This window comes from Panthera onca, chromosome A1, assembly GCF_046562875.1.
Source record: "Panthera onca isolate mPanOnc1 chromosome A1, mPanOnc1 haplotype 2, whole genome shotgun sequence".
NCBI classification, from domain to species: Eukaryota; Metazoa; Chordata; class Mammalia; order Carnivora; family Felidae; genus Panthera; species Panthera onca.
Genome location: NC_138339.1, coordinates 161,970,794 through 161,996,021, shown reverse-complemented (window position 1 = coordinate 161,996,021; position 25,228 = coordinate 161,970,794). Strand labels below are relative to the sequence as shown.

At 43.9% G+C, this 25,228-nt stretch overlaps 1 protein-coding gene across 2 annotated transcripts in view; it reads left to right on the top strand.

The window, feature by feature from the left end:
* MYO16 (myosin XVI) overlaps nt 1-25,228 on the top strand; it is a 611,293-nt gene that overhangs the window by 449,020 nt on the left and 137,045 nt on the right. For both annotated transcript variants that reach the window (XM_060636706.3, XM_060636705.3), the window contains exons 24-27: nt 15,034-15,109; nt 20,187-20,362; nt 22,799-22,879; nt 23,124-23,329. In XM_060636706.3, coding sequence (XP_060492689.3) covers nt 15,034-15,109; nt 20,187-20,362; nt 22,799-22,879; nt 23,124-23,329 — 539 coding nt within the window. The remainder of the gene's footprint in view (nt 1-15,033; nt 15,110-20,186; nt 20,363-22,798; nt 22,880-23,123; nt 23,330-25,228) is intronic.

Genomic DNA, 25,228 nt, shown 5'->3' with positions numbered 1-25,228 from the left:
CAGCCTTGTGGAAAAATAAAAATTAACTCCACAAGACTCCCGGTGCTCTGTTGCTCGTATCAGTTTTGCCTTTGGCATAAATTTTTGTAGGAGACATGAGAAACGTTTCCTAATCCAGGGTTTTGTCTGGAAGAGAAAATGCAGGATCTCATTTAGGGAATCTTACTGTTTCTTCAAAGATTTAATAGGTTTTGCTATCTTCCTGGACTGACAGAAAGTTATAAATAAGTAACTTTAGGTTTCCTAGACTATTGATGTCTAATCATTAGTTGATTGTTTTTTTTTTTTTTTTCCTTGAAAGAAGCCATTGAGGCTTATTTGTAAGTTTCAGGTATAGAAATTTCAAGGCAATGTCTATATTCAGATTCCAGATAAGGACCCTTAACAATTATACTATGTGCTCCTAACTTTCTTTATTAGTATTTATGACTTAAAGTCAATCAGAATGTAAGCAAGCATTACTGTTAGAGGGAATCACTTAATGGAAAAGTAAAAAACAGAAGCCTCTGCCTATAAATATTGATGGCCATAGAGAGATCAATTTACCGCTACACGTGAAATCGAGACTCTTTTCAGCAAACCTCAGATAGAAAGCTGAAACCACACATGAGAAATTATCAGACCCATTTGTATCTGCCTGAAGATGATCTTTACTTTCTTTTCCTAAAACCCAATCTTTACGTCCATTCTGATGTGATGTACTGTTTTCAAGAGTGTATTCCAAGGTTGCGCATTTTTGTCACTTGGTAATCCCAACCACGTCTTCTCTGGAAATTACATTTTGCATCATGTAAATAACATGGTAGAGAAAGGGACTGTAAATTTGAGAGGTGAATTTGCTTGCATTCCGCAAATACCAGTGTTTCCCAGGAGAGTATTTTCTGTCTCCTTCTAGGACTTTATACACCCTCATGATTCAGTGTCGTGCACGAGGTGACTCCCGAAACTCCCGTCTGTTTGTCTGCGGGCTTCACGCCTGCGTATGTGCTAGTTAAGACCTCTCCTTGGCTGGCGTCTTCAGTTGAGCCGATCCAGAAGCGACGGCACTAGATTCCCTAGCCACCTCCCACACCCCCCTCCCTCTCAACCCACTTCAAAAACATAACACAGTAAAACTGATTTTCCATATTTGCCTCACTTGTCAACTCATGGTAAAATCAGAAGCCCATTTAATTGCCAAATACAGAGCCCCCCGCCCCTGTCTCCGCTGCTCACTCTAGAATCCAAATGTGGATCCAAATCCCTTCTTGCTCCAGTACCCTGGTTCACGGCCACGTACGTACCCACTGCCCCCGTCCCCTGCCACCGACTGACGGGAGACGCTCTAGTTTACCAATAAAGCACTGAATGAGGAGTTTTCCTTAAAAGTGGGTTCACGGCTGCTATTTCGTTCCTCTCTCTGTTCCTCTGGTGGCACTCTTCAGAGCTAAATGTGGTTCCTCTTCTTCCTCGTGTTAATAACAGACAGGCTCGTGGCAGTGACGGCTGCTCGTCCTCATCAGCTTTTCCTAAACTGGTGTTGTAAGCCTTTTCACCACCAAGCTGATGTCTCCCTGCTGGAAGAAGAAAGTCTGCTTTTCCTTTAAAAAACCAGATCTTCCCGATCATTCTACCACTCTTGCTCTTCCTGTACCTCGTAGTTGAGCACACGCAAGTCGGGATGTGATCAGATTCCATCTGATGTCTGGCTCAGGCCACATTTGAAAATATGTTCAGCAGAAACGGTCTTTTCCTTGGAAGCAGATAAAAACCCAGGCAGCTCCAGGGAGATTTCTGGTCTCTGTCCAGTAACAGGACGCCCTTCATTAGCTTTCACTGGCACCCACAGACCAGGTTCAATAACGAAGAACTGGTAGTCCTTTTTAGTTATCGTAATTAGAAAGGTTAGACCCCTCCAGCCTCGGCCACAGAGGACGGTTTGTGCAGTGGCCGCCACGGGAGTCCTGTCTTGTCTCCTTCCTTGTGCTGCGTGGTCTCCTACAGTCACCACACCTTTCAGCGTTTGGGGCTGGCCCTGCCCCCGTGCTTTCACGTGTCTCTGAGACACTCAGCCGCTGGGGACCTCTGACACCCTCCCCGGGCACTAGGTGCTGCTGAGCCCTTGGGCTGCCTGCCCCCACCTGGCCCTGCTCTCTGGTGTTCATTCACACAGGGTGTCTGCCCTGGGCTCCATGATTTCCAGCCCCAGCTCGCGTCCCCTTGGCCAGGATGTCACGTGACTTGGGCTTATGGACCACATGTCCTTTGTAGATCATCAGAAATATAATATGTTTGGGGTGCCTGGGTGGCTCAGTTGGTTAAGCGTCCGACTTTGGCTCAGGTCATGATCCCGCCACTTTGTGGGTTTGAGCCCCGCATTGGGCTCCGTGCTGACAGCTCGGAGCCTGGAGCCTGCTTCAAATTCTGTGTCTCTCTCTCTCTCTCCCTCTCTCTGCCCCTCCCCTGCTTGCACTCTGTCTGTCTCCCCAAAATAAATAAATATTAAAAAATTAAAAAATATATATAATATGTTCTGTGCTCTCCACGTTCAAGAGCAGACAAGAGCTCCTGTCCCCGGAGCAGGGGCTGTTCCTTCGCCCCCATCACCTGCCCGTTTCTGTTTTTGTGCTTCTCCCCTGAAGCTTACCGGGCAGGGGGAGAAACTGTAAAAGCATTTACGGCCATATTTGCATGGGGCTAATGCAATTACTACTGTGTACGAGAGCAAGAGATCTCGAACTAGGTATGAGAGCCAGAGATCAATACATCCATAGAGGTAGACCTAGATATATAAATCAGTTACACTAGATAGATGGTGATAGATAGATACATAGATAGATAGACAGACAAAGTAAATGCACACATACACATAAATCGAATACCAGTGCCGCCAGAAACTCACAAAAGCTGTCCATGCTCTAATCTGGGTATCCTGGAATGCCTGAATTGTCACTGAAGGTGGCTCCCTTACAGAAACTTTAGCTTCTGACACTTCAACTTTGTGGGAATGCAGATTTCCATATTAGAAATACATTGTTTCAGGACGCCTGGGTGGCTCAGTCAGTTGAGCATCCGACTTCAGCTCAGGTCATGATCTCGCGGTTTGTGAGTTCAAGCCCTGCGTCGGGCTCTGTGCTGACAGCTCGGAGCCTGGAGCCTGCTTCGGATTCCGTGTCTCTCTCTCTCTGCCCTTTTCCCACTTGTGTTCTGTCTCTGTCTGTCTCCCTCTCTCTCTCAAAAATGAATAAACATTAAAAAATTTAAAAAGAAATACTTTATTTATATGATAATCTAATTAACAGTTTGGTCTGTCCTTAGCTCACTGCCTTCCTAAGGAGAATGTGCGCGCTCTTGAAAACTGCCCCATTCTAATGCCGTGTGTTTTGTGCAGGCTGTGGACGATGTCTTAGCTAGATAAGAGTGAAAGTGGAGGGAAATGAACACACCAGCAGTCTCAGTAGCGAACCTCTGAGCGAGGCCCTGAAAGGTCCCCCGAGAATTTTCCACGGTGGCCTGGTGCCTAGATGCTTGTCTGCTCACTCCTGATCCCGCCTGCAGTAAAGCCTGGGAGTTGTCACAGTTACGTGTCCAGCCTACAGCGCAATGTCTGCTTGTGTTCATTCCTCCTCCTCTCACCCGTGAGGCCGCACGTCCCTGTCCGGGTGCTGAGGTCCACTGTGCTCACTCCACAGGGTTCACGTAAGGGCACACATGAGATGCCCTGGCACACACGGTCCTTCGGGAATGACTAGTTCTTAGCGCTTTGTTCCACTGCCTTCTCTCAGCCCTGCCAGGCCCTGCATCATTCTCTTTGCTTTTCTTTTCACCTTCGAAGTTTTGTTCTCTTTCTTCAGGTGCTTTGCACAGTGATGAACATGGTTATCTATCCCTGTCGTTTCCTGAGCTTCAGAACAGGTGGGCGCATCTGAGCCATTAGCACCAAAACAGGAATAGCCAGAGTGAGCACCTGGGAACAGGGGGGCTGGGGGCAGGGAGTCAGTCGGGGTGCAGTCTGGAGGGGAAACTGCACCAAATAGTCAAGGAGAAGGAGCAGAGTACGGAGAATAGCTTCCATAGGCAACATGGAGACAGACAAGTGACATCGAGGTGACCAGAGACTTGTCCCAGGGGAAGTGACTACCACCTCTGAGACCAGAAAAAGAAGGGAAGAGGAGATACCCCGGATGCTGTCGCTGAGGGCAGCGTGCCCCAGGAGAACTGGGGCCTGGGAGAGAGGGTTCTGGGGTTAAGAACGGAATGACCGTGCTGGGACGGAACAGTCTCTCTGAGGGTTCTCCCCTCTTTTTTCTCCAGCCTGTGGCTCCTGCTGCAGCCTGGCTACAGGCCTGGGTCTGACCATTGCTGGGCAGACGAGGGCAGTTCCCCGGCCAGCAGACTGTGCAAGTAAATAGGACAGGGCATCCCCAATCACATCACAATGTGTGGCCAGTCCTTTTTTTTCTTGAAGAGCGTGCATAGACAAGAATCAATTTGCTAGATGACAGATTAATATTGGCTTTCTCTGAGAAAAGGGATTTTTTACTTTATTTTCACTTCATTATTTTTATCATTTTCCCAATTTTATAAACACACGTGTGTTGCATTTTATAAGGTGTTTGTAAAATATAAAAGATTATAAAAAAACTTGCCCCTAGCTGTTTTCCTTGATTTGTTTTTCCAAATGCAGTCTTTGAACCCTGACAATGTCCTCAATCTGATGGAGACTGCATGTGGTCACCTTGGCCCTTAGCCACATCGGAGGCAATCTGAACGTGTAAGTAGATGCTATCTACTTGTGCCCATTTACTCTGTTCATGCATAGCCCGTTCCCATTCCCTTAAAATAATTTCCTGTATTGTGGGCTATGCTGGTAAAATCACCAAACTTCAGTGTGAACTGGCCCCAGTGAACATTAAATTGAATAAAGAAGGAACTGATTTTCAGAGAAGCTGCCGTGCCTGCAGCGAAGGATCCGGGCGTCCCATAAGTGTGTTTTAGGTCGGCGGGTAGAAACTAGAGTGAGAAGTCTTCTTTAGGACCCTGGGTCCGTCCCCCCCTTCTGCGGTAGCACGCCCTTTTTATTCTCATTTCCCCAAACTGCCAGCACGGGCTGTGGCTTCCGTCGGGTACCACGACAATCAGTTGAAAAGCACCGAGTTCTCTCACTACTGTCTCAGATAAAAATAATTGAAACTCCTGTCTCTGGAGCTCACAGCTGTTTACAAAATGCTAACTATCCTAAGTGGGGGGCGGGGGGGAGGGGAAAGGTTGGCATTGCATATAATTATAGTGTAAGTCTCATTTTCAACTGATCGGCAATTTTAAAATATGCCAATATCTACTGGAATCACTGTTCTATATCTAAAATGCCCAGGAAACACTTCTCTGCAAACCCCATCCCTGGGCCCCCTTGCTCGTTGCCAGCATCGCATGGAAATTCCCAGAGCAGCCTAGGCCACCGATCCCCGGAGCCGTGATTCTCCTACTTGAAGGTGCACCAGAAATCAACTGGGAGCGAGTGAGAAATGCAGGTTCCTTGGTTCCACTCCCACAAGTGATGAGTAAAGAGGCCCGGGAGGGAGTCTAAAGTATGTGGTGTGTATTCAGCCCCAGAGAATGTCCTCTGGTGGGCAATCTGCGAAGCATGTTTGCAGAGACACTGGGGGTATTAGTGCATGGTAGGTGCTCAGGAGCCCTCCCACCTTTGGCTTCGGGTTCCTTGGCGATTTCACCAAGCAATGAGCATGGCAGCCTTCAGTCGGGAAGAGAGTGCATGTGGTTGGCATTTCCTAAGTCTTCTTTGTGGACCCATGAAACGAGGTAGCTGGATGAGGCGTGATTCGTAGCCATGGTGAAAGCTTTATTCTTTTACATATATAGCTAACATAATTTGTCTCTTAATTGTGTGTAGTGTAGTGCCGGAGTGTTACAGCAAGTACTTTCCAGAGAGCGGCGCACGGCCCCTGCTCCCTGGTTCCCACCGCATCCCCTCCTTCAGCCCCCCACACCGAAGCATTTGCAGGAGCCTTGCTCACTGCTGAAACAGAAGCAAAATGCTAGGTCTTCTGGAGTCGTTTCATTGAGTGGACTCCTTCCAAAGGAGATCTTTAAAGACGTGACAGCTTCCTTAAAGATTTGTATTGTGCCGTATGCATATAAATGTCTCTATTACATGCATGAGGGACGCCGCCACTTAAAGCATGAATCCTATCTCCCAATCCTTAAGAGGAAAAAAAAAAAAAAGTCGGAGGTCCAGTTATGTAAAGACAGAGGGGAAAAAGGAAAAAAAAATGTATTTGAAAGGGTAGACTGGCCTCTATCTTTTGCTACTTTGATGTTTTTCTCTTTTCATCCCCGAATAATAAACCAGCAAGGAAAGGCAAGGCATGGCTGAGAGACAGCCACCCATCCTGAGTGACCTAGAAAGGCCTCTGCCTCCCACCTGCTTTCTGCAGCCCCCGCAGCACCTGTCCATCAGTCCCTCCGCCTCGGGGACACAGCTGAGAGGGCAGACCTTGATCTGTCCTTGTGACATCACAATCTCACAAAGCCATGTGTGATTTCCAGGACAGATTGAGTCTCTCCTTGGTCGTTTACCTCTCATAGACATTTCTCTGTCCATTTAACCAGACTTGGAGACTCGCCTCCCTTTGGATTCTGGGAGCCAGGGGTGTTTGTCCCACTAAGATCTTCCGGTTTCTGTGGTTTCTCTTCTATGCCCTTGTTGCCCCTCTGCCTCCTAGAGGCCCAGATGCCCAGCTGTACGTGGCTGACGTGCTCCACACACTCTTGCTATGTTTGGAAGCAATTCCTTTGTGAAGTGATACGCGGATGCTGGCTGACGAAATTACAGCTATGGGATGGACAGCCCACTGAGCAGATAACATCCAGGACTCATGAGTTTTTCTCAGGTCAATATGGTAAAAAGTTCTGGAACGGGTCTGAGAAGAAGGCACAGGTGATCATTAGAAGGAGGTATGGGGGGTGTTGTCTAGAAAACCATAGATATGGTACAAAGCTAAGTGCAAACAACCTCTTTCACTTGTCTTCAAAATCACCTTGAGAGAGCCAGACAGAGATGGAGAAGGACGCGGAGAGAGGTTGACGTTACCGCCCGTGTTCTATAGATGAGAAGTCGTGAAGGCCCAGCGTCTTGACCTGCTTACCCTCCAGGCGTCGTGACTTGTGGAAGCTGGAACTCAGCAGGCATGCTGTCCCGGAAGACTGCGGCTTTCTCCCCTGCAGCATGCCAGGCGTCGGGCCTGAGCACCAGACTGGCCGTTGGCAGCTGGAGGAGCTGGAGAGTTTGCTAAAGGGAAAGGCAGGATGGGCGCCAAGGGAGGGATTTGGCAGCAGTGTGGCTGAAAGGAGGACAGTGCAAAGAAAATGTGTCACATGTGGGAGGATCTTGCTGGATGAGGGGACAGCTTCCTGTAGACGGTGAAGATTGATCGGGGATCTCCTTGGGCAAAGTGCACGTCTTCCTGCAGATGGTGAGCATTGATTGGAGATCTCGTTGGATGAGGTGAACGTCTTCCTGTAGATGGTGAGGATTGATCGGGGATCTCGTTGGATGAGGTGAATGTCTTCCTGTATACAGTGAGGATTGATTGGAGATCTCATCCGGTGAGATGGATGTCTTCCTGCAGATGGTGAATACCGATTGGTGATCTTGTTGGGCGAGGTGGACATCTTCCTGTAGACGGTGAAGATTGATCGGGGATCTCCTTGGGCAAAGTGCACGTCTTCCTGCAGATGGAGAGCATTGATTGGAGATCTCGTTGGATGAGGTGAACGTCTTCCTGTAGACGGTGAGGATTGATTGGAGATCTCATCCGGTGAGATGGATGTCTTCCTGCAGATGGTGAATACCGATTGGTGATCTTGTTGGGCGAGGTGGACATCTTCCTGTAGACGGTGGAGATTGATCGGGGATCTCCTTGGGCAAAGTGCACGTCTTCCTGCAGATGGTGAGGATTGATAGGGGATCTCATCAGGTGAGGTGGACGTCTTCCTGTAGACAGTGAGGATTGATCAGGGATCTCAGTAGATAAAGTGAACGTCTTCCTGTAGACGGTGAGGATTGATCGGGGATCTCGTTGGATGAGGTGGACGTCTTCCTGTAGATGGTGAGGATTGATCGGGATCTCATCGGGTGAGGTGGACGTCTTCCTGTAGACAGTGAGGATTGATCAGAGATATTGTTGGATGACGTGGACGTCTTCCTGTAGACGGTGAGGATTGATCAGGGATCTCGTTGGATGTGGTGAACATCTTCCTGTAGATGGTGAAGATTGATCGGGATCTCATCGGGTGAGGTGGACGTCTTCCTGTAGACAGTGAGGATTGATCAGGGATCTCGTTGGATGCGGTGAACGTCTTCCTGTAGATGGTGAGGATTGATCGGGATCTCATCGGGTGAGGTGGACGTCTTCCTATAGACGGTGAGGATTGATTGGAGATCTCATCGGGTGAGATGGATGTCTTCCTGCAGATGGTGAATACCGACTGGTGATCTTGTTGGGCGAGGTGGACATCTTCCTGTAGACGGTGAGGATTGATCAGAGATACTGTTCGATGACATGGACGTCTTCCTGCAGATGGTGAGGATTGATTAGGATCCGATGTGAGTGATCATTTTTCTTATATTCCATTTGTTCTCAAAATTAACTTCACATTCTCGCGTCCATTTAGGACAAAAGTAAAGTAAATGTGTGTTGTTTTAGTCTCGATTATATATTTTTCATTGTGACCACCTTGTTTTCTTTGATTTTTTTTTTAAAGCAAAAACAAACACAGCCATTTAGTTACATTTGTTAAAATACAGTTTCCTTGTAGGGCATGCAATTCTGAGGTGGCTAGGCATAGGTCAGATGTTAGTATTGTGCTAAGTTTCTGAATTTGTGTTATCCCCCCACCTCCCTACTGGAGGGGGATGTCAGAGGAGGCCTTGTCGGGGGCCGGGACTTTCGCCACCACCCAGAGCTAACCTGGCCACAGCTCCCCTCTCCCAAACCCCCTCGGTGGAGCCCACATAGGAAGCAGTGAAGGGGCATGCCAGCCCCTCCCACCTGCTCACCCTGAAGCCAGGGAGGGAGGACAAGGGGCACAAGAGACCAGAGCACCTCTCTGCCCAGCAGTGACGAGAGTGCCCTCCTCTTCTTTGTCAGAGGTGGTTGAATGGAGAGCTTGACTTCTCCCACGTGGCAGCAACAAGGCTGTTGAGTGGCATGAAAGGAAGCCAGCTGAAACAGAAGTTTAAGCTAGAGACTTTGACGCCCTGCTCTGGACACGTGCCCGGACATCTACGTAGGATCTCCACAAGGACAGAGAAGAACTCAGCAGCACAGTCAGCCAACAGGTTCTACTAGTTTACAGAACGTTTACAACGATGAGAGCAGCATATGCCTGCTTTTTAAGTTCCAACAGAACATGTATCAAGAAAGACCACATGCAGGGTGGTGTATCAAGAAAGACCACATGCAGGGTCGTAAATAAAAAATAAAGAAGTTCAGAAAGAATGGAATTATATAGAGTGGGCTTACCTCCCACAATGGAACCAAACTAAAAAACCAATACCAGAAAGATGCCACGAGAATTTCCAAATACTTGGGAGCCAAACAGTGCCCTTCTGTATAATCCATGGATCAAAAAGGAAGTCTCCAGGTAATGGAAAAAAATGTGCTGAACTGAATGAAAATGAAAATATGCATTACGTACCGACTGAGTGAGACACGGCAGGAACATTGCCGAGAGGAAAATTTATATCACTAAATGCACATGTGAGAGAAGAGGAAAGTCTTAGTGATCTAAGCTCCTACCTCAAGAACCTGGAGAAGTGAGAGCAAAGTAAACCCAAAGCAAGCAAAGAGAAGGCAGTAACAAGACCAGGGATCAGTGAAATTGAAACAAGTTAAAGGAAATCAATGAAACAAAGAGCTGGTTGTTTGAAGATAACCAAAATAATGGCAAGCCTGTAGAAAGAATGACAAAGAAAAAGGAGAAAAGACACAAGCTGCAATGTATCAGAAATGTCACCACACACCCTGCAGACATCAGAAAGATCAGAAGGGATACGACACCCAACTGTCACAAACGACTTAGATGAAATGGACCAATTTCTCAAAAAGCACAAACCACCTCAGTTGACCCAATGCAAGAGATCACTGAATGTCCCCATAAGCATCAAGGAAATGAATTTGTAATTTAAATCTTCCCCAAAGGAAAGTTGGAATCCCTGGTGGTTTCACAGGAGAATTCTACCAAACATTTAAAGGAAAATTAACAGTAACTACATAGTCTTATCTAGAAAATAGAAGAGAGAGCACTTCTAAGTTCATCTTATGAAGCTAGTAGTGGCCAGTACTAAACCCAGACAAAGACAGTACACACAACCACACCCACACCCACACAGACACAGGAAACTGAAGACCAGTATCCCTCATGAACATGTATGCAAAAAGACTATTATTATTAACAACTGCAAGTAACAATGTATGAAAAGAATGATCCACTGTGAATAATTTGTTTCTTTTTCTGGAGATGCAAAGCTGGTCTGATATTTGAAATCGGTCAAGATAACCCACCATGTTAATAGGCTAAACAAGAGAAGAGTCACATGATCATATCAATTTGATGCAGAAAAAGCATTTGGCAATTCAGCATTCATTCATGATAAAAACACTCAGAAAATAGGGATAGAGGACACACAACCTCAATTTGATAAAGAGCATCTACGAATATCCTACAGTTAACATAGTATTTGATGGTGAAAAGCTGAGTGTTTTGCTCACAAGGTCAGAAAGAAGGGAGGGATGCCCGTTCTCACCACTGTTATTAAACACAATGCTGGAAGTCCTAGCAAGTTCAGTAAGGCAAGAAATGGAAGAAAAGGCAGATATATTGGAAAGGAAGAAATAACTCTGTCCCTCTTTATAGATGATGTGGTTGTCTGTGTATGAAATCCCAAGGAATCTACTAAAAAAGGAAAAAAGCCTTATAGAACCGATAAGTGAGTTCAGCAAGGTCACAGGATACAGCATAAACACAAAATAATCAATTGTACTTTTATATTCTAATAAGGAGCACTGAAATTAAAAATACAATAACAGTTACAATCGCTCATTAAAAAATGTGAAGAGGTATAAATCTAACAAAGCATGCAGACGATATGTTTGCTGAAACCCACAAAACACTGATGAAAGAACCCAGAGAGCTGCATAGAAGGAGGCGCATCATGTTCACGGCTTAGAAGACAGTATGGGCAGTAGTCTTACATAGTAACATACATAATATGTAAGTTACATAGTAACTTACATAGTAGTCAACATAGTAACCCTTCTCCCCAAATCGCAACCCAGGTTTAATGCAATGCCGATCAAAATCATAGCAAAAATTTGTCGAGGCATAGAGATAGAGATAGGCAGTGTTATTCTGAAGTTTATATGGAATGGTGACTAAATTAGAATAGGTTACACAATTTTTATAAAGAATAATTGGGGAAGAATTCATCCATTTAATTTAGTGTCTTATTATAAAACTTCAGTAATCAAGACAGTGGTGGGGGGATTGACACACAGATCAATGAAACAGAGTAAAGGGCCCAGAAGCAGACTCATACCAACATGTTCAACAGATTTGGGGGAGGTAAGTGTGCCATAAATGGGCAGCACGTGGGATCTGTGCGCTGAGGTAAATGTCCTGCATTAATGTCATTGCATTAATGCCACTACCCTGGTTGTGATAGTTCTGCAAGATGTCACCATTGGAGGAAACTGGGTGAGAGGTCTACAGGATCTGTCTGTTTTATTTCTTACAACCGCATGGGGATCTGCAAGTATCTCAAAATTAAAAGCTTAAGTCAGAAATATTTTAAGCTGTTTGTAGCAGGTTATATATGGACGTGATAAATGGGCACGAGTGGGTATCATTTATTTAGATTTTCAGATTGCCTTTGACAAAGCCAGTAGTAAATGTCACTGATGTAAAGAAATTGTCATGGTTCAGAGACCAAATTTGGAATCTGGTTGTATTTTATTGTTGAAATTAAAGAAAAAAAATTAAACACTCACCTATGTGTTTGTTGGGTGTGTATACTTCTTGGATCCATCCACTGAAAACTAGAAACATTGAGTCCCCCCCCCCCCCCCAATAATGTGCTGCTAATCACCTCCAGGGTTCAGGAGGGAGTCTCATTTGATTTTCTCCTCAAGTACGCAAGGGCTTCTTGACGAAGTATCTCGTTCCAGACTTGGGACCCAGAAAAAAATATTGTTTAGAACGATATGTTAACACTCCAGTAATGCCAATTTTACGTTACGTGTTCTCAGTCATTTGCATTATTATATTGTGATGATAAAGAAATATGCTGTTGTGGGAAGTGTCTAATACTTGTGTTGAGCTGTACATCGAAATCCTGTCCATATGGTGGTCAACCAACCCTAGTCAGATGCTCTCAGACTTGGAGTGCCCTTCAGAGTATTATTTCATACACGAAGAAAGACCCTGAGAGTGACATCGTCACAAAATAGCACAAAGTAATTCAAGATTCGCTAATGTTACACAAAGTATGAAGTCGTGCTAAACCCCACGCTTCCTACGAGCGTCAGACTGCCCTCGCTGAGCATTTATTTGTACTTGGATGTGTGTACTAGATGTTGTTTTCCAGGGAACTTGACCAACTGGAGTCTCCCAACTGAGAAATTTTGAACTTTAGTTTTAACAGGAGGCCTTTATCTTTTTCTCCATGTCTCCACATCCCGGGGCCATTCGTGAAAACTTTCCAAAGCACATGATCTTGTGAAAATGAAAGACTCAACAGCACAATCTTGAATGAAATGGACAGCACCGTGTTTTGCTATAGTTGGTCATAATATAACACAACCTTTTTGTTCATTTCACCAAATATTTATTAAATGTGTCCCATCCTGGGGGCGCCTGAGTGGCTCAGTCGGTTAAGCGGCCGACTTCAGCTCAGGTCATGATCTCGCGGTCCGTGAGGGCTGTGAGTTCGAGCCCCGCGTCAGGCTCTGTGCTGACAGCTCAGAGCCTGGAGCCTGTTTCAGATTCTGTGTCTCCCTCTCTCTGACCCTCCCCTGTTCATGCTCTGTCTCTCTCTGTCTCAAAAATAAATAAATGTTTAAAAAAATAAAAAATAAAAAAAAATAAATGTGTCCCATCCTGGATCGTAGGGTAGTTCTATTTTTAACTTAAAAATTTTTTTTAATATTTATTTTTGAGACAGACAGAGACAGAGAGACAGAACGTGAGCGGGGCAGGGGCAGAGAGAGACACAGAATCTGAAGCAGGCTCCAGGCTCTGAGCTGTCAGCACAGAGCCTGACGTGGGGCTTGAACTCATGAACCGTGAGATCATGACCTGAACTTAATCAACTGAGCCACCCAGGCACCCTTATCTTTAACTTTTTGAGGAGCTTCCATACTGTTTTCCAGAGTGACTGCATCAGTTTGCATTCCCACCAACAATGCAAAAGAGATCCCCTTTCTCTGTATCCTCGCCAACATCTGTTGTTGCCTGAGTTGTTAATTTTAGCCATTCTCACAGGTGTGAGGTGGTATCTTATCATAGTTTTGATTTGTATTTCCCTGATGGTCTGTGATGTTGAGCATCTTTTCACTTGTCTGTTGGCCATCTGGATGTCTTCTTTGGAAAAATGTCTATTCATGTCTTCTGCCCATTTCTTAACTGGATTGTTTATTATTTGGATGTTGAGTTTGAAAAATTATTTATAGATTTTGGATACTAACCCCTTATCAGATATGTCATTTGAAAATATCTTCTCAAATCTTGCCATTTGCAATGACGTGGATGGAGCTAGAGTGTATTATGCTAAGTGAAATAGATCAGTCAGAGAAAGACAAATATCCTATGATTTCACTCATATGTGGAATTTAAGAAACAAAACAGATGAACGTAGGGGGAGGAAGAGAAAAAGAAGGGAGGCAAACCATAAGAAACTATTAACTGTAGAGAACAAACCGAGGGTTGCTGGAGGGAAGGTGGGTGGGGGATGGGCTAGATGGGGGATGGGCACTAAGGAGGGCACCTGTTGGGTGAGCACTGGGTGTCGTATGGATGTGATGAATCACTGATGAATTGATGAATCACTTCTACTCCGGAAACCGATACTACACTGTGTGTTAACTAACGTGAATTTAAATAAAAACTTGAAACAAAAACAAATAAATAAATGTGCCCAATGGACAGGGCATTTTGCTAAGTATGGGGGGCAGACAGAGCTGAACAGTCTATAGTAACTACCCTTAAGGTACGGCAGGAATTTTACTGCAGGATGTAGAAATGGCCATTACAAAACAAGGCCAGAACAGGAGCAAAAACAGCAAGGAATGTTGTTAGAGAAAATCAGGTAGTCTAGTGTGTGTGTGTGTGTGTGTGTGTGTGTGTGGGCGGGGGGGAGGGTCTGTGTTTATATGTTTAATTCAGAATCATTACGTTTTCTTCATTTTTTTAAGAGACTTTATTTTTGAATAATGTCTACATCCAACATGGGGCTCGAACTCACAATCCAGAGATCTAGAGTCTCGTGCTCTACTGACCTGGCCAGCCAGGTGCCCCATGTTTTCTTGATTTTAAAGACTTCAGATTAAGTGTTTAAATGATCCAAAATGACCTTTTCAATAAAGAGACCATTGAATTTATCAAACCGAAATCACTCCTCCTTCCCCAGGCATGGCGGAGTCCTCCTTCCTGGTTTAGTGAGTTTTCTGAGTAGGGTAGGGTCCTCGAGAATAAAGGGGGCCTGCATGAATGGGAGCCACCACCATGTTCTCTTGAACTCGCAGTCAGAAGGGGGAGTTGGAAAATTAGAGCAGGAGGGGTGTCCCTTTTTTCATGTACAGAAAGACGGCACCTGGATGGGAGCTTTGAACTTGTGTGTAACGTGAACTTGAAGACCTGACACGCCTCTCTAATGAATAATTGAAAACATCCTCTGAGTCAAATTATTCTTTAAAGGAAATTATTTTGGTGGCCATGTTTAAACATTAGTAACTATGCCATTTTCTTTTATTATAGGTAACGTATGAAATGGTCGGAGCAATTGAAAAAAATAAAGACTCCCTTTCACAGAATCTTCTATTTGTAATGAAAAGTAAGTTTTCCCCCTATGGTTAAAATGCCACACATTCTTTATTTCTCCGTCTCTCTGTCTCTGAACATTGTCCTTGGTAGTATGCCACCAGCTACGGAATAATTGAAATATCTCTTACATCCTAAAGCCCAGAATATTAAAGAATGGATCTTGCCACACTGGACATTGGCTAGAATTTAATTTGGAGTCTAGTAGAAACCATAATTTAACAAAGCTTTTAGCAGATAGAAATATAAAATACCTTTACCACTCTAGCGATATGAATATAAAAAAGCTCTTTTGTGACGACTAATGAAGACGAATACAGCTTCCAAAATTATTTAGGCCACAGCAGGGTGAATTCCATTACTTAAGATGACTCTGGAGCACACCTAAGGGTGGTATTTTATTCTTACGTACTTTCAGTTATAAAGAATTAAAGCCCACGGAGCAGAGGGAGTGTACAAATTTATATACACACACATACGTGCGTGGATGCATGTATCAGTGCAAATTTATAGGCCCCTCTACTCAGTGAATCTTAGCACTTTAGGCGCATGTATGTTTCTACGCAACATGTAAGTTACTATATGGCATTTACATGTGGTGCGTTTGTGTGAACCAGTATGTATCTTCTGCCTCCTCTAGCAATTCTTTTCTTATTAGCAGTTCTGCAGGGCTTCTCATTTTCCAAACAACCTGTTCAGTGGATCAAAATATATCATCTTTTGTGCTGTAAGTTGCTCTAAATGAACGGGGTGTCTGATAGCGATAGACCTTCATGAGATAGATAAGTGCCTCCGAGCTGGAAACAAGACATCCGTGTCACCGCTGGTTTGAGGCACATACTTACCTCCAATCAAGCAGAGCGGATGCACAATGTAGTTTTTCACAGGGAATTACTCTGCTTGTCTCTCAGACCTTTGCTTACCGAGCTCTCCTGAAACAGAGACGGGTGGGGAAGGCGTGAGATTGAAAGAGTATCATGTAGAAAGAAAGAATTGAAATAGTTGACCCTACTAATTATCATTGCAAATATATTCCTTCTAGTTTTTAATGATGTCAACTTCCATTTGGAGTCATATAAATAAATGACCTTTCAAGTCATATATTTTTTGAAGATCTAATCTATAGCGTGTTTTTTGAAGTCGGTGCCGTGCCTTCTTTATTTTTGTATTTCAGGCAATAGAATATATATTTTGAAAGAGAATGTGGTGGTTAGTGATACCAAATTATTTTTGTTTTTTTTAACATTTATTTATTATTGAGAGACAGACACTGAGGATGAGCAGGGAAGGGGCAGAGAGAGGGGGAGACAGAAGAATGAGAAGCAGGCTTCAGGCTCTGAGCGATCAGCACAGAGCCCCACAGGGGGCTCAGACTCACAAACTGTGAGATCATGACCTGAGCTGAATTCGGAGGCTCAACTGACTGAGCCACCCGGGCGCCCCTGGCGGTTAGTGATATTGTGATTATCTGCTTATCTTAACACCGTCCCTATATTTTAAAGTCATTCTTTTGTGTACACTTGCTAATAAGCTCCAAGAAAAAGGAAGTGAGTCTTGTTGTATTCCAAGTGCCTTCAGCTGCAGGTACGTCTGAACAAGAGGATGAAATTTACAGTGTCTTGTTATAGGTAAATGGGAGATGTTTTCTATAAAGGACAAGAGAATAAACACTTTAGGCTTTGCAAGCTGTAGGTCTCTGTTGCAACTACTCAACTCTGCTGTTATAATGAGGGAGCAGGTGTAGACAGCACAATTGGACAGGTCTGCGTTCCAGTAAAACTTTGTTTACAGAAACAGGCCATGAGCCAGATTTGACCCACAGGCCATGATTGCTCACCTATTCTATCATGTAAACAAAAGAGGCATGGTTATGATAGTATTTTATTAATCTGTAAAATGTTTTGATGTCGTAAGTAATTGTTAAAAGCAAGTGTAATTTATAGATACTGTTTTTTTTTATTTTTTTTTTATTTTCCAGTACCTTGCAAGGTACTTTGTTTGTAGTATCCAATTCAGTCTTCATATTATCAAAAAGCTCACACATGGGGAAGGTGGTAGGGTCTGTTGCGGGATCTGAACAAACATACCTTTGTTTGTGTGATACCTGGTCAACAGCTATTGTGTCTTTTACCTCTGAGCGTCTCCACAAACCTGCTCATAAACGGCACACCAAAGTTAGCTTATCCCGATTTGCTGGCAGGAAGACACTCGATGTGATAATGTCTGTAGACCCCTGCAGGGGATGCTTCCCAGTCCAACGTAAACTGGTGATGTTGAAACGATTTCAAGTTTAAAATTACAAAATTAGTACCAAGAACACCCAAATGCCCTTCCCCAGATTTACTTTCCTCTCTTCATTTCTCTTCCTCTATCTTCTCCCATCTTCCCACCCTGTCTTCTACTCCCCCGTCCCTTCCCTCTGTGTGCCTGTGCATGTGTGTGTGCATGTGTGTGTACATGTATTTTCTGAACCATTTGAGAGTAGGCCACAGGCATCTTTCTGCCGACACACCTTGGTATGCATCCTGAGATCAAGGACAGTATGTTACAAAACATCGGTACTATCAGAGTTCTGAACCTTGACACGATCCTAATGTCTAACCCCCAGTTCCTATCTCTGTGTCGCTTACCCCTGCCATGTCTTTCACAATGATTTCCCCCCAGTTCAAGGCCAGTCACTGCACTGAGTGCCATTTCCCTCCTGTCTTCTTTCATCGGGGACATTTTCTCTGCTTTTCTTCTTCTTTCGTGACTAACATTTAAAACCTAAAGGCCAGTTATTTTGAAGGCTGTCCCTCAATCTGGATTTATTTGCAGTTTCCTCACGTGGGTGTCAGCCCGTCCCTGCTCGGTGGGAACCCCACAGAGGTGCTGGAGGGTCCTCAGCCCCTCCTGTTTGGAGAACACAGTGACAGTCTGAGACCCTACTGGTGGCACGGCCTTGTTAAGGGGGCATCCTTCCGGCTTCCGTAATTGAAAGCTGCTGTTTTACTCTGTAGTTGATAAGTAGCTTGTGAGGGAGGTGAGGCAAGGAAATATTGTCAGACCGTCATCCGCTGGCTGGGGTGCAGGAATGATTCTTGCCTAAATCAATGATGCCTCTTATGGTCGCGCTATTGTGATTTTCTGCTCCCCCCACCAATTTTCCCATCAATAGTAACATTCAGCTGTACGATCTCCCCTTGGTCATTCATTGATGAATTAGACTGCTATCAGTATGGACTCATGGATTCTTTTTCATTCAATGAATCACAGTCTATGACTATCTTTATTTTGATGCTAAAATTGCTCAAGACGTGGCCAGCGAGAATCCCCTCAAGCCAGCCCCTACGTTCTTTTTCAGGTTCTCATGATCTTTATTAGCACTGTCTTATAGTCCTGCCTTCCAAAATGTTCTGGGATCATCTTCTACGCCTCAGAATCAGCTGTGTGCCTGACACGCTTAGGTTTATCATAGAGAAGAATGGTATTAAGGAACACTGAAGGCTGGGGGCTTGTGAGCTCATTGCTACTGGATTGTCCTTGCTTTTAGGCCCCTTCTGAACTAGACAATTAAAGATATACAGGTAACAGACAGAGATGCAGCCCTATATTAAAAATCATGAATTTTGGGGTGCCTGGGTGACTCAGTTGGTTGAACGTCCGACTTTGGCTCAGGTCATGATCTCACGGCTGGTGAGTTCGAGCCCCGCATCGGGCCCTGTGCTGACAGCTCAGAGCCTGGAGCCTGCTTCGGATTCTGTGTCTCCCTCTCTCTCTCCCCCTAACGCACTCACATTCTGTCTCTGTCTCTCTCAAAAATAAATAAACATTTAAAAAAAATTTTTTAACAATCATGAATTTATCCTGAGAGCTCTAATTTTCATCCAGTACCACAGAGCCCCTTTTTGCTTCCTGCATTCCATAATTGTTTCTCCCTCCTCTCTGACACTTCTCCCTGGTTCCCTGTTTGTTTATTAATGACTTTCCTTTGTACGAATTGCCACTAAGTATGTTAGCCTGAGCAAGCAGAATAATCTGGATGTGGAAAAGTTAGGAACACTGCTTTGCCACTGACCACTGCTCACTAGCTGATAGGTAAGCAGGATCCCAAATGATATGCACATTATTTCACACTTTAATCCTGTATAATCCTCAAGGTGGGTATGTGATGGTCACTTTGTAGAAAAGGAAACTGAAGCGTGAGGATTATCTACATACAGACATAGGGGACATGAGAAACGTGCCTTCTAGATTTCCAATCACCGCATACAGTTTTCACTGTGCTATTCCAATTTGTAGCCAAAATGTATTAGAATTTGTATAACGTAACATCTGAAATATATCAGCTTTTTACATGTGTAGCTTAACTGGATCAGAAAAAAGAGGGCATTTCTTTCCCCTGACACCTGGTACAACCAAATGAGACAGGGTCTCCCACAGGTGTTTAAATACCACCCGGAGACGGGTTACATCCGAGGAAGTGTGTTTCTGGGGATGGGGAGCGGCTGGCCGAAGCCACAGGTCTTCAGGACTTGGCCAAGGGCACCGAAGGCCCGGAGACCCTAGAAGGTGAGGTGTGGCTCCCACGGCTACAAGAGCAGCGAGTGTTGCTCAGTTAGAGAACCAAGGGCCAGGTGCTCAAGTACAGGACAGGAGACCCGGGATTAAGACTCCCGGCCAAGGGCAAGAGGAAGATCAGAATTCATCAAGTGTTACAATGAACGGTGGGGAAAACAAAATAGGGGCAAAGGGGAAGACAGACGCCCTCAGTGACATCTTGCACTTGGAAAGTTGTAGTGGCAGCAGCACTGGGGTGTTTACTGCTCATGTAAATGCTGATTTGGGGGCCCCTGGGGGGCTCAGTCGGTTGGGCGTCCGGCTTCGGCTCAGGTCATGATCTCACGGCCCGTGAGTTCGAGCCCCGCCTGGGGCTCTGTGCTGACAGCTCAGAGCCTGGAGCCTGCTTTGGATTCTGTGTCTCCCTCTCTCTGCGCCCCTCCCCCACTCACGCTCTGTCTCTCTCTGTCTCAAAAACAAACGTTAACAAATTTTTTTAAAAAAATACTGATTTTAATGCCACTCATGATATGCTTTTATTTATTTCCTAGCCAGTGAAAATGTTGTGATCAATCACTTGTTCCAGTCGAAACTGTCACAGACAGGATCCCTCGTATCTTCCTATCCTTCTTTTAAGTTCAGAGGACATAAATGTGCCCTGCTCAGTAAGAAGATGACAGCTTCTTCAGTTATTGGAGAAAACAGGAATTATTTAGAACTTAGTAAGGTAGGAGTTTCTATGATTCTTGTTTGGTTGTTTTGAAGTTTGCTCAGTATGTTTATTTCTTCTTTTTTTTAATGCAGTCTTGAAAACTGATGGAAATAAATCATTTGATTTTTGAAATGAAAGACAGGTTGCCTGCCTGACATAGAACCAGCAGACAGAGGAAACATGGTGGGAGAGTCCAGCAGAGGGAAAGTTCGATAGCAAGTAGAGCGTTAGTAATTGTATTGGTTGTCTCTGCAACATCCTGTTTATGCCTCGTCTCTGTGACTGTCCCTCTGACGAATGGGGAGTGACTGTAGCAACGTTAGCCTTCCGGGGAAGAAACTTAGCTACCTTATTCTGTTGACATTAATCACTGCTGAGGCTTCAGGTCTCCAAACAGTACATTGTGGTTTCTCTTACAGACCTTGTGTATTTCTCAGGTGCTGGAATATTTGTAGACTTTGTAGATTTCAAACGTACTTTCTTATCATCCTCACTTCCAGTGTGGACTTGCCCTCCACACGTGCAGTTAACACTCACAACATAGAGGTTCTGTTTGTACCATGGAAGTAAAAATTCAGCAGGGGTGTTTCAAATGGATAGGAAACAGGTAGGAAATGTGGCAACTTTAAGGACTCAGTGCCTGACGGTAGCCTGGTTTGTTTTGCTTGTCTCCATCAAAACTGCAGAGAGGGGAAATCTGTTTGGGAAGCTGTCCAGGACAATCGGTTTTAGAAATTCGGTTGTTGTAGATTGTTAGAATGCACTTAACTTACCAATTAAAATGAAAGCATAATTAGAATCAGCTCTATTTTAGAAGATTGGCAAGATGTATATAACATATTAGAAATAAGTGTGTGTGTGTGTGTGTGTGTGTGTGTGTGTGTGTGTGTGTGTTTAGCCAGTGGACCCTACAATTAGAGATCCTCCGATATAGTCATTTCTGCCCTGTGTGATCACAGGAATTCAATCTCACTGCATACAAAATGGCATTTTTTACATAAAAAAGACAAAGGGTTACTCTTTGTAAGGAAGATCTCTACTCCTGAGGGTTTCACTGAACCTTCTGGCCCTTCCTTCCTCAATCATGCTGGAAATCGAGAGCAAGAAATCACCACCCACCTCTACACTGTAATTTTTAACCTTAATTATTAAACATTACCAGGCATAGATGCCATTAGTCTTTTCCCTAAAGGACTGCAAAACGAAGATAATTCACAGTGGTTCCTCCACCCAGAAAGGGAAATTGAGCGTTCAGTTTCAAGGGATGGAGATTTATTTATTACGATTCTTCCTTAAGTGTTCCATTCCTCACTTCCCTTCATACTGGCTGCATCTCTGCACGGCCAGCCCTGTGACTGGCAGCGTAGGGCTCTACCACTGTTTAACTGAGCATCACACTTGGCTTTGTGTTTGGAGAAAACCGGTTGATTTTGGACCAATTGCTTCCTTTTACATTCCCTTGTCAGTTACAATGGGTCATTCCAGCCTGACAGTTCATGTCAACGGGAGGAAATCAGCTGCTGTCATGGTAGCAATAGCACCACATTGACAAGAGTCTTTTATCAGGCTCTCTTCTCCTACCAAGACCTCTTTATTGTAACATAAATGATTTGGGATGTATAGATACGTTGGTCTGAGTCTGCGTGATTTTGTGAAATGCAAATGGTACATTAGTGGCTGCGGTTCCTTTTAACCCCTGGTGGAGTTTAATTAATTACCTTCTGCCCTTTATTTCTTTACCCACTGGCTCCATTTCCACTGACTTCTTTTATCTCCATTATCATTTAATCTTTGCTACATATGATTTTTTTTTTCTTTTAAGAGCCGTATATAATTACTCATCCAGGAAAACACAAATTGTTGCCATTTTTCAGACAGATAATTTACTAACTCCTTTTAGTAGTTAAAAAAAAAAGAGAGGAGGAATGGGAAGAAATTGATTGTGGTTAAACTTAAGGGAATAAACCAGCGCTTGTTAGAACATCAAACCTTTATAGCATAAAATAGTATCCTTTGGCTTGGTGGTAAGCCTGCTGCTTCGTGATGAACACGCATAGTGATGATACACCCAGGGCTCCCAGGTGCGCGGACTGTGCTACCCAGCAAGGCAGGGTCAATGTTTACTCTCAAAATTAAAATAGATACAGGACGACAACTTCTGTGTACTTGAAAGGCTGGCAGGAATGGTGTTCTTTTACGTGCAGTTTCAATTTCCCCAATTCACAGTACCGTCGCAGAAAACTCATTTGGTACTAATTTTTACAGTCTGAGTGAATTTACGTGGATGGGAGGGTAAATTTTTTCTTGTAAATGCAATTTAGTTAACTACTACTAAGATCGCTCCCTATGTTGTACACCTGAAACTAATGTCAACTACAATTAAAAATCAGTCAATACATACTTACGTAAATAAATCCGCTCACCCTTTCTTTCTTTTTATTTTCATTACAGTTATTAAAAAAGAAAGGAACTTCTTCGTTTCTTCAAAGACTAGAATGGGGAGGTCCAGTCACGATTGCATCACAACTCAGGGTTAGTGGACTTTTCGGTTTTCCAAAATTTAGATTTAGATCTTGTCAACTGTAAAGGGTTTCTGCATCATTCCCCCCCCCTCCCCATTTTTGACCGCTTGGAAACCAGTAAGCACTCACACACGGACACACACACCACGGAGAATTCAGACTAAATAAAAGAGTTGTGGGTTGAAGATAAACTCTTTATATTTTCAGGCAGTGTCTTCTTTGGAGAATCAGTTGTGTTTTGCTTCTCTCCTTAGAAATCTCTAGCAGATATTATCGGAAAACTTCAGAAGCGCACACCCCACTTTGTTCATTGCATCAAGCCCAATAACTCAAGGCTGCCAGATACCTTTGATAATTTTTATGTATCTGCTCAACTACAATATATCGGAGTCCTGGACATGGTGAAGATTATCCGATATGGATACCCTGTTCGCCTTTCCTTCTCGGATTTCCTGTCAAGGTAAATTCTGCTCTTGAGACATTGTATGTACTGCTTAGCCCTGCGTTCTGACCAGACTGTCGCAAGGATCTTCTGTTTTGTTCTCTCTTTCGGGCATTGATTTTACTGTTTATACAATTGACTCTTTTTTTTTTTTTTTAATTTTTTTTTCAACGTTCTTTATTTATTTTTGGGACAGAGAGAGACAGAGCATGAACGGGGGAGGGGCAGAGAGAGAGGGAGACACAGAATCGGAAACAGGCTCCAGGCTCCGAGCTGTCAGCACAGAGCCCGACGCGGGGCTCGAACTCACGGACCGCGAGATCGTGACCTGGCTGAAGTCGGACGCTTAACCGACTGCGCCACCCAGGCGCCCCTGACTCTTTTTTTTTTTTTTTTTTTGTTTATTTATTTTTGAGAGACAGAGAGAGATAGAGTATGAGCAGAGGAGGGGCAGAAAGAGAGGGAGACACAGAATCTGACGCAGGCTCCAGGCTCTGATCTGTCAGCAAAGAGCCCGATGCGGGGCTTGAACTCACGGACCGTGAGATCGTGACCTGAGCCGAAGTCAGACGCTTAACTGACTGAGCCACCCAGGCGCCCTGATATAAGTTGACTCTTTGAACAGTGGGGGATTGGGTTAGGAACGCCTCTACCCAAGCACTTGGAACCCCACATGTAACTTTTGATTCCTCCACAACCTACCTACTAACAGCCTACTGTTGACCAGAAGCCTTACTGATAACAGAAACAGTGGATTAACACGTATTTTGTTAGTTATATGCATTATATAATATATTCTTACAATAAGGTAAGGTAGCAAAAAGAAAATGTTATTGAGAAAAACCATAAGGAAGGGAAAACACATTTACATTTCTGTACCGTATTTATCTAAAACAATCTGCATGTAAGTGGACCCACACAGGTCAAACCTGTCTTGTTCAAGGTTTAAGTATATTCTTCCAGCTTGAGTAAACAAAACACTCTGGGAAACAATGAAATACACTGACCAAGCTTTTGTAAAAGTTACTAAACTTTGATACCTTGGAAACCATTTTCATGGTTTCCACAAACCACAAACCTTAAATTGGGGGATTTCCTTGCCGTTAAAGATTTCTAAAATTGGAGTGTATAATGTTTACCTAACAATTTTTACTTAAAAGAACATATATGTGTGATTATTTTCTCCTCTATGTCTATGAACAAAATATTTTTTAGATCAGGGGTTGGCCGACTACACTCATGGGCCAAATCTAGCCCACCACCTATTTTTGTAAATAAAGTTTTATTGGAACACAGCCACTGGTGAAATAAGGACTATGCTTGTTTTTAGGCAGTTAAAAAATAATAGAGAGAAGGAAAGAAAGAAAGAAAGAAAGAAAGAAAGAAAGAAAGAAAGAAAAGGAAAGAAAAGAAAGGGAGAGAGAGAGAAAGAAATAAAGACAGGAAGGAAGGGAAATTGGTAATCCTGTATAAAAAAGGTGAAATTTTTAAATGACATTGGCATAAAATATTATCAATATTACAAGAATAAAATCTAGCATTTATGTTTTAAACCAACCAGTTAACTAGTATGGAAAATCCATTTGACAAAACATTCATTTAAGAAAAGCGATGTAACACTTTGTTGTCTAGAATTTCCACTTGAGCCACCAGTGTGAGGAGGCTTCTGACTAAAATAAGCGGCTATTTGAATTGCCCTACCCCCCAGAGGAGGGTGGTGACCATGGCTGTGTGTGTGTGTGAATGTGTGTGTGCATGAGTCTGTGCATGCGTGTGCGCGTGAGTGTGTGTGTAGACTATAGCATATAATAGAATGATTGGAAAATGGTTTTTACCTTTGTTCTTTGTATTCTCCCAAGTCTAGTTTGACATATAGACTCAACCAGGAATTGAGTTTATCTCTATGAAAAGAGCATA